The sequence below is a fragment of the Benincasa hispida genome, chromosome 8 (genome assembly GCF_027475165.1).
Source record: "Benincasa hispida cultivar pf3 chromosome 8, pf3_genome.v1.1, whole genome shotgun sequence".
NCBI classification, from domain to species: domain Eukaryota; kingdom Viridiplantae; phylum Streptophyta; class Magnoliopsida; order Cucurbitales; family Cucurbitaceae; genus Benincasa; species Benincasa hispida.
Genome location: NC_143485.1, coordinates 38,828,644 through 38,838,253, shown reverse-complemented (window position 1 = coordinate 38,838,253; position 9,610 = coordinate 38,828,644). Strand labels below are relative to the sequence as shown.

At 33.7% G+C, this 9,610-nt stretch overlaps 2 protein-coding genes across 3 annotated transcripts; one reads left to right on the top strand and one right to left on the bottom strand.

Moving 5' to 3' along the window:
• Window positions 1-1,463: 1,463 nt before the first annotated feature.
• Window positions 1,464-3,153, top strand: LOC120083367 (heavy metal-associated isoprenylated plant protein 19-like). 2 transcript variants are annotated; one of them, XM_090316385.1, is made up of 4 exons: window positions 1,464-1,571; window positions 1,686-1,808; window positions 1,897-1,978; window positions 2,655-3,153. In XM_090316385.1, the coding sequence occupies exons 2-4, from the start codon at window positions 1,797-1,799 to the stop codon at window positions 2,933-2,935; spliced, it is 375 nt and encodes a 124-aa protein (XP_090172511.1). In that variant the 5' UTR covers window positions 1,464-1,571; window positions 1,686-1,796; the 3' UTR covers window positions 2,936-3,153. The 2 variants fall into 2 exon arrangements, with proteins under 2 accessions (XP_090172511.1, XP_038895027.1); XM_039039099.2 differs by lacking the exon at window positions 1,464-1,571 and having other exon boundaries at window positions 1,668-1,808.
• Window positions 3,095-9,354, bottom strand: LOC120083366 (Eukaryotic aspartyl protease family protein). Its single transcript, XM_039039098.2, has 9 exons — window positions 8,452-9,354; window positions 7,847-7,964; window positions 5,749-5,978; window positions 5,413-5,652; window positions 4,538-4,691; window positions 4,366-4,445; window positions 3,961-4,075; window positions 3,767-3,839; window positions 3,095-3,320 (listed from the first exon to the last, which is right to left on the bottom strand). The coding sequence occupies exons 1-9, from the start codon at window positions 9,039-9,041 to the stop codon at window positions 3,208-3,210; spliced, it is 1,713 nt and encodes a 570-aa protein (XP_038895026.1). The 5' UTR covers window positions 9,042-9,354; the 3' UTR covers window positions 3,095-3,207.
• Between the last annotated feature and the right edge of the window lie 256 nt (window positions 9,355-9,610).

Genomic DNA, 9,610 nt, shown 5'->3' with positions numbered 1-9,610 from the left:
TTATTTTTAATTTAATTGCAATCTAATTTTCATTTAGGAACTATGAGCCTTTTTTTCCTTTTCAAACTATAGTAGCTACCTCAAATTTTTAAACTTTTAGTTGTTTTCAAGATATCTTTTGGGCAAGCAATTGTAAATTGACATTTAGGATGTTTTTTTGCTTTTAAAAAGTCAATTATGGTTGTCTAGACATTTAATGACATAATAAATTTTGTACCTACATGAATTGAAAATACGTGAATTGTATGGATTTTATATATATATATATCGAGAAAATTTATGAACATAATGCAAGATGTGAAAAAGGTCAATGTGCTATTGTCACTTAATATGTTTATATTTTATTTAAATACAAAACAAAATTTAATGTCTAACTTTATGTATATCACAATTGATTAATGTCAACTTAAATATAACACAATTGATGGAGGATGTGTTTGGATTAACTTTTCAAGTGTTTAAAATTAAGTATTTTGAGAAAAAAAAATGAAGTATTTGGTAACATCTCAAAATAGATTTTGAAATAGTTTTAAAGTTCATTTTAAACCATTTTTATCAAAAGAGTTTAAACGAAAATGACTTTTTAAAAAAATAATTTTTTTCTCTAATCATTCTAGAAGGGCTCTAAAACGTTAGTTTATCTTAAAAGTCAAACCGATGTTCAAAATATTACCCCAAACATTGTTAAACTTTAAAAAGAAGAAAAACAGGCCTGACATACCACATCATATTATCTTTAATTTTTTAAATGAAGTTAGGTATAAGGATATTATTTAAACTTCTAAAACTTTAAAGTATTGTAGCTCTCAACTTTATCATTTTTTTTTCTTTTTAATATCTGTGAGTGTCTTAATAGCTCGACTAATCTCACGGGACAACCCACCTGACTCTAGAACATTTTTTGATATCAAGAAAACTCGTAGGATATATCAAATCCTAGGTAAGTGACAACCATGAATTAAACTCATGATATCTTAGCCATTTATTAAAGTCACATTCTCTATTTATCACTAAGTCAATCCATGATGGTTAAACTTTATCTAGTTTATTTAGTTTGGATTTGTCAAGTTTGAATAAAAGATGTTTAATAAAGTTAAACCTAAGTGTAGAATTTGTATTTTGTTTCTTTTTCCCGAGTTCAATGATTGCATAATAAACTTACGATAATTAATGCCTTATCCACTAACTATGCTCGAATGGCCAATATATATTTAGTTTATGCAATTATGCCACTAGTGGGATTCACGAGTTAATAACTCGGGATAAAACATAGCAGATCTAAGCTCGGGTTTTTATTATAGATTAAACCAAATAAAACCTGAGAATACTTTGGAATATTCCTTAATATAAAGAGGAAAAAAGGTTTTCTATATGGTTGTTGCCTTCCTATTGCTTGCACTGTTAAACCTTTAATTTATTTTTGAAGAAGCATACCCTTATTATGAGAAAAAGAATAATGGCTTTCTGGTTTAAGAAAGGATGCCTTCTTTTTCTCCATACGTAAAAGAGAATGAAAAAGAAAAATAAAGCCAAGAATAATGAACAGCCTATAAACCACAATGCAGAATCAGGTTCCAAATATTAATATGAACAGATAATATTATCATTATTATTACTATTATTATTGTTGTTGTTATTCAGTGTTTTAATATTCTCTCATCAATCAATACTATCGTTAAACGCAGATTTTCAAGTCCATCCCTTTCAAGTTCTGTGAAAAAACCCATTAGTTTTCTCTCTGTTTCTGTGTTCAAGCATCATTCTTGGAGAAAGGTTCTGTTTTTGACAGTGATTTGATGACAGGAAAGGCAAGTTCAATCTCACCAATTCTCCATTCTTCTCCTTCCAAGCTTCATTTGGCTTTATTGAACTGTTTTCCCTTGACAACTATGGCAGTTTTGCTGCATGGTTTTGAGAATTCACATGGATTGCAATGGATGTTACAGGAAAGTAAGAAGAGCTATTCTCAGTATAAAAGGTGAAATCTCTCTCTTTTCCTGTTTCTTTTTTCAGGGGCTAAAACAATATGGCTGACTATTTCAAACCATTCAAAGGATGAGAGAAATTAAACACTGTTTTTTACAGTGCAACTAATCGTCCGTGTTTTTTAAAGCTCAAGGTATAATAAAGCGCGTTAGTCTTTTGGGACCTAAGTGCAAAGCACAAAAAAACAAAAATGTAAGCTTCTTTTTGTGAGGCATACTACATATAAAAGTACACATAAAGAAGAGAAAGCATGTTGAAGTGGAAATATGAAGAAAAAAAAGACCCCTAAACACAAGAAATTTTGCATTTAGGCTTAGTATGATTTTTTTAGTTAATAATTTAGAAAACCCCCTAATTATTTCAATTTAAAAAAAAAATGATGAAACAACCCTACCTAGGACTTTGAGCCTTTGGGCTTCACAAAAGGTGCATGCCTTATTTTGTAAGTCCCCCTTTTTCAAGGGGAGACATCATACCTGCGTATTGGGCTTAGGGGCGTGTTGGGGAGATCTTTTTAAATCGAGCGTTAGAGTTTGGAAGAGGACAATCATATTGTGGAAGTTAGATTAAATAACTTCCTACCTCTCTCTCTTTCTGAGCTAGACATAGACTCTTCAATTGATTCTACTTGGTAACTTTTGACATGCAAGTCCTTGTCATCTTGATAGAGTTGGAGACCCATTTGATAGAACAAAAGCAGTGCAGGGTAAGCGTTTGTGGAAAGTTTAGCCCTCAAGATATAGCAATCAAAATAAGGAAGAAAACCAACCGCAGAGTAGAGATATTGGAGATTCAAGAGTGTGATACCTTCACTGAAAATAATGATATCCAAGGACCCTTGATCATCAATGCCTGGAAATGCCAATCCAACTATGACCAAGTTGAAACTTGTTGTAAGCATGAAGGTGACACAGAAGAAAAGGAAGAATTACCAAATTCTATAACATAAACTCTTCATCATCTTTCATACTATTTTGCCATTTTTCTGAGTCATACATGCAAATTACTTCATAAAACTATATGCATTTAGTTGTTTACTAGTCAACCAAAAGATGAACCTACAGTTGATTATGTAAGAATTATAAAGTCCAGTGCTTACGGACGTGTATTTGAAAAACTTGTTATTTTATTCACAAATAAGCAGTTCGTATTTATAGACAGAACAATCTAGGCATGCCACGTAATAATTACTAAGTAGTTTATCTGTAGATTGACAGTGTATCAAACTAGTGGGCGGTGTTTAATTCTTCTTGGATTGTGACAGTCGGATGAAGTCCATCCAATTCTCTGATTCACGTTGTCATAAACGACCAATTTCCCACGCAATGCATTGTCTGAAAGATAAAACCATGAAATATAAATTCGAATTCAAGAAAGGTTAAAATGATGTTTAAGTGGCAAACATCAGTAACTGCAAACCAGGAATATTTGCACCACAATCACAAGAGCCTATTTCGTTTAGTCTTCTAAGTGCTTAAAAACACTTTTTTTTTCCTAAACTTAAAAATGTCTTTCCAAACAGGCTCTAACAATGCTGAAAACTCAACGGAATCTTGTGTTGCCATTTAAGATCAACGTTGTTTTTGAAGCAAGAGGCATATTAAAAGTGCCATTTAACGTGCTAGAGCTTAGACATGACATAAAAAGAAATGAAAATTCTTTTTTGTAAAATGCAAGATTGAAATATATAAAAATACTCTTTATTTATGAAGAGTATAAGGTTACGATTCAATTCCATGAGGTAGCATAAAATCATACGAACTTTCTAAACTGTTTTTACCTCCAAGAATGATTGTGGACCCATCATGTACCTGGCTTCCATCAAGAATTCCCAAGCATACATTTCCTTCTTTCTGCAGAACATGGAGTTCTTATTTCCACAATAATTATAAACATGAATAAAATTGGAAAACATGCAAATAACAGCAGCAGAAATATGTATACTTTTTTTATAGGAAATAAATAAAGATTTACATTGATCAACAAATAATTCTCTGGAGGAATCACAAGTTTTGTTGACACAACCCAAAATCTGCTCCCGAACTGAAGGGTTAGAGGCTTGAAGAACTGCTTGACATCTTTAACAGATCTGCAGGCGTTCATATGAAACTTAGGTTCTACCATAGCAATAGTGGAGAGTTGGCATTGAGACTGGAATTATTGAAGTGGAACATTTTTTGTCGAATTCAACATGGTTAAGGAAATGTTTCATTCTACCAAGAGTTTCTATGTTCTTTTTTAAGCTTAGTACACCCACTTGTGAGTCTTGACTCGTGAGTAAAGCTGTCAGAGAAAATTTTAAGAAGTATATGCTATCCAAATTGTCTATCAATGGTGCATTCTTACTTATCTAAGAATGTCTTCGTATCCGTCTTATACCTGAAAGAAGATTCAGTTTTCCAACAAATGGTATCCAACGAATCTTGAATAATAAGCCCAAAAACCGAGAGTTCTTCAAGCTGCAGAGGAATGGAATTACATAATCAGCGGTTTTTTTTTTTGCAGAAACAAGAAAAAAGTTCGCTCCAGGCTACTATATCTCGAATCTTACATTTGCAACCAATTGGGTATACGCTTCTTTTGTGAAGTATGTGTATGAGCTGCCACTATCAAAAACTACTCGTTCTCGGTTGCTTCCCCAAGTATCAAGATTCAGTGAGCTGCTTCCATAATCTATTCTCACAACCTTTGTTTGATAAAAATCTCTGAAATAAAAAAATTGAGGTGGTTAAAGAGCTATTGCAATGAAGCACATGTAAAAGCCACACAGTACAAAGAATTAAATGTACATAGCAGAACTCTTTGGCAGAGAACTATGTCGTGTTTGATTGGCATGCTTTCGTGAGAAAAGCATAGTTTTTTAGTATGCTTGTTTTTCCACTGTTTTATGGGGCATTTGGCTAGAGAGAAATATGAGAACTTTAAGAGGAGTTGAGAGGTATGATTTCTCCTTGAATTTAATGCCCATCTGTTGACTTTCATTGCTAAGGTTCTTTTGTAAACTATAAGGTCTCATCGTGAGGCCCTTTTTTTTTTTTTTTGTGTGTGTGTGTGTGTGTATGGGCTCCTTTCATTAGACTATCTTTTTTCTGTGCTTTTGTATATTCTTTCGGGTTTTTTTTTTCAAAGCTCAATTTCTCGTCAGAAACTGTACACTGCAGAGTTGATTTGATGAAAGACAACCAAAAAAATAATTGGTATTCCACCACCCTTCTCTTTTTCTTTTTTTTTTCTTTTTTTAATTGTCTTTGCGTATAGGTAAGCAATGGATATATGTATGCTTCTTATGAGCACCTATGTTGAGATCCAAATTCGATTATAGCTTCTTCTCTTCAACTTTTATTTCATCTTTAAAAAATTAGTTGGAAGAAGAATCTTCTTGTGTAAGACAAATTTACACCCATAACAGGTGTAATCCATACTCACATGGAAGGGCTGTCAAGCATGGCAACCCATGCCATCCCCCACTGTGGCACATAATCATCACCTAAAAACAAATATCCACCACCTGCTGGATCACCGGTAAGACAGTGACCTACCACATTGTTTATTATCCCTTGACTGGCCAACTGGGAAGGTAAGCTAACTTTAGCCCTGCTTAGTCCCAGAATGCCATCTGTCCTCGACAAAGTGTTCAATAGTAAGCCTTGCTGATCATAAGCACACCTTGTAACCAAATAAACAAGAGAATTTTAGAATATTGACACAAAACTAGAACATGGATAATCTATACAACAGAGGTACAAGGAGAAAAAGTTATACCCGAAAATTGCATTTAACTTAGTCAATGATCCATTGGAAAACCTTAAAGTAAACTTGTCTTTAACAAGAACCCCTAGAGAGGAGCTCTGGTCTGCATATTGAACCTCGTAGTCACACTGATGGCAGGCTACACACTGATCGCCATCATAATTTCTCTGAACTTCCATGCACAAAGAGTCCCTGAAAGATACAACGTTCTCTCTTTTTGGCTTGTATAATGGATTTCTTCCCTACATAAACTAAATCATTAGATTAATGTTTTGTTTGTCATCAGCTAAGTCGTGTAATCAGTGATGGTTGACTAATATGCAAACAGTTGCAATAAATTTTGACTGCAAAGTGCATTGTACTCATAAGAAAATAAAATCATAGGTGGGATCACGGATGCATATTATTCATTTTTCAAAGAGAAAATGTTTGTGTTTATAACTCCATTTGTAATATATTGTCTAGTCTCTCCAAATCTTCTAAATGATAAAAATTTAATTATCCATTCAAGTTGGTTCAGGTGGTGCTATTTGACCCATTAAAAATTTTTAGTTTTCCTAATATGAATCTATTTATCTTTTCCTTCCTTTACCTTAATCTTCCCTTAACATTCTAAAATATGATCGAACCACACCTCCAAAATATTTCCATTGAAGACCATCAAACATGGTTCCATTATTCATTTGAATCAAGAAATTAACCTAAAACCAGAAAGTTATTTCAACCTGTCCGATTACAGATAAATAAATGATAAGCTCAAAGCAGGCGTGAACATAATTATGTAAATGTTGAGACCTCACTTAGAAAACACTTGTTATAATTGACACGAGGATTATGGCACTACCAAGAAAGTATGGTCAAAGAATTGGATTGTTCGCACATGAAATAATCCGCATACAAGAACCAGGTAAAATCTCATTTGAAAGAATAATGTTGTAAGAAAAAGTTGTAACAGTGGCTTGATAAATTGAAATACCAAGAAAGTATGGTTAAAGAATTGGATTGTTCACACACGAAATAATCCCCATACAAGAATCAGGTAAGATCTCATTTGAAGGACGAATGTTGTAAGAAAAAGCTGTATAGTGGCTTGATAAATTGAATTTTAGATAATATACAAGTTGAAAAAATATACACAAAATAAAGAAATTTTAACGGATAGAAAAAATGTCAAACTATTTACAGAAATAGGAAAAAAAACATTGATAAATACTAATAGACTTCTATCAACCTCTATCAATGATAGACTTGTATCAGTTTCTATCCTTGATAATATCAATGATAGACTTCCATCAGTTTCAATCACAATGAAAGACTTCTATCAGCTCTATCTATGATAGACTTCTATCAGTTTCTATCACTAATAGACACTGATAGACTTCTATAAACATCTATCACTGATAAACTTGTATCTGATAGACGCTGATAGACTTCTATCCGCGTCTATCACAACTATCTAAAGCAACAAAATTTTCAATAACAATGTCTAGTGTATGTAGCATAAACTATCTAAAAGCAAAAAAAACTACCAACAACTAGCAACAACAAAATAATTATCTATTGATAGGCAATTGATAGTAACCACTAATAGACAGTGATAAAAGACTATCATTGTCTATCACAGATAGACAGTGATAAACAACTATCATTGTCTAACTGTGATAGATGATGATAGTGTTCTATCACTTGGTTTATCATTTGGTCTTCCATTGTCTATGATTATCATTCTAATTATTATTTTGGAATTAGAAACAAAACTACCAAAAACTACCATCACTTGGTCTATAATTTGGCCTTCCATTGTCTGTCATTATTATTCTAATTAACATTTTTCAACTAGCAACAAAACTATAAATAGAGAAGAAGAAGAAAAAAAAAAGGAGAAGAGGAAGCAAGAGAAGCCGGAAGATGGGGAAGGAGAAAATAATTAAATTTTGCTATTTGTATAAATATTTTCTCTTATTTTTCTATTTTTGAAACCACACCCCCCCCCCCCCCCCCCAAACAAAATTATTAAAAAAAAAAAAAAAAAACAAACAAACAAACAAACAATAGAAAATTAATTATGTTGAACAAGAGCACAAATTCTTCAATAACATCGGGACATTACCTTGCCACAACTGGTGCAAGGAGCGTCACATTGAACCCATGTCAAGTCACTCCCAGTATCAATGTCGAGGAAGTAAGGTCTCGGTGGCTCTCCAACCATTATGTAAGTATAATACAATCTATATGTTGGTGAAAAAATCCATGTTAGTGCAAATAATGGCATCTCCATGATCATGACCAACAGTGTATGCTATCTACACAAAATGACCAGATGCATAAACTTAAGAATCCTAATTTATAGTCAGAACCGGTAGTATAATTTCTTTGGTCATTCAAAAGTAGCATTAGTTAACCCCAATCATCATTTTAATGTCAATTGAAAAGTTCGGTTTTTGGTATGAGCAAAGATCTTTAACGAAGCAACATCAACTTGGATGCAAGTACATACTATATTTACATATTTTTCTAGCGTTTATTCTTCCCCTGCTGAAAGTACCTTTTTATTCATTTTTCTTAATCTTCAAATCAAAAGAAGCTTTCAAAAAGTAATTCAACTACTTTAAGCTAGAAAGTTCACCGCAATATCTTGGGTTTGGGGATGATTGACGGATTCATCATTGGACAGAAAGTAATTTAAGTAGGAAAAAAAACAAGATAAAAACATACCCATCTGGATAGATATCTCCCCGCACAGGAAAAACGGCTGAGGAATCAGATTTTAAAGTGGCAGAAATCAACTTGCTAGGCTTCGGCACTCCAAGTACATCATTGAATGTTGCACCCAGATCATCCTTATTTACACCTACAGTTCTTCCCAACTTAAGCTGGAAATCACTGGTAGCACCCAACTCCGATTCGAAATAAAGCGGAAACAGCAAGGATGTAGGGCGATCCTCATCGTTCTTCTCGGAACTACGTAGCTCCTGAAGAGTCTCCGGAAAATTGGAAGAATAAAGATAAATAGCAACGAGGGCAATGCCTAATAAGACAACAAGCTTTCTAGGAGTACCAGCAAAAAGCTCCCTCGACAAAGGGATACTTCGCTGATACGAAGGAGCTTGAATCGGGAGATTCGATGTAAGAGTCAAATGATTACTGTTGGGTTGTTGTACTTCTTGATCAACGGCAACGGATTCGCGAGGAGGTTCCGGGAAGTCATCGGTAAGTGTGAAAGCAGTGATGGATTTACCCAACGACGGATTGTCCGGCGGCGGAAGAGTGATTACGACAACCCCTTTAATCTTATCGGACTCCATCTTCTTGAAGCACCGAGGAGCTACAGAAGTTCAAGATGAGAGAGCAAACTGCTTGTTACTGGGATGAAATCTCCATCTATGAAGTTGTCAAAGTCAAATTGTGAACAAATCAAAGGGATTGGGGACGGGGAGTTGGTTAGGGGAAAGTCCACAGTGGGAAAGGATGTCGGAAGCTTAGATGTTGAACAAGGTCAGGGTCAGCATCGTGGTGGGCCATTTCCACGGTCTTCATATAGAAAACGCGAGGGAAAGCACCAGTGAAAAGGGAATTTCCTTTTATCCACTTTTTGGTGGCTTTGAATCATTACAACTTTTGGGGAAAATTGGTACAGATGTTCATTTAAATTTGTCCTCAATTTGATCGAATTTTGGTTTCTACTAATGTCGTGACCATGTTAATTTACCATTTATTCCTTCTACCTTCTCTCTTTTGAAATAAATAAATAAATATCAGTTTTTCTGCCTTTCTTTTTTTTTTTTAAATGATTTCTTCTATTAGTGACGCGGTTCGTTTTCCAGCGATTTTTTTTTTCGATAATTTATATTTATTTCGCTCTTTTTTTCATTTT

Coding starts and splice junctions, on each gene's coding strand:
- LOC120083367 (XM_090316385.1), top strand. Junction 1,979..2,654: donor AGCTATTCTCAGTATAAAAG/GTGAAATCTCTC, acceptor TCATCTTGATAG/AGTTGGAGACCCATTTGATA.
- LOC120083366 (XM_039039098.2), bottom strand. CDS start 9,041: ATGGAGTCCGATAAGATTAAAGGGGTTGTCGTAATCACTCTTCCGCCG. Junction 4,446..4,537: donor ATACCCAATTGGTTGCAAAT/GTAAGATTCGAG, acceptor ATTCCTCTGCAG/CTTGAAGAACTCTCGGTTTT. Junction 3,840..3,960: donor AGAATTATTTGTTGATCAAT/GTAAATCTTTAT, acceptor CATGTTCTGCAG/AAAGAAGGAAATGTATGCTT.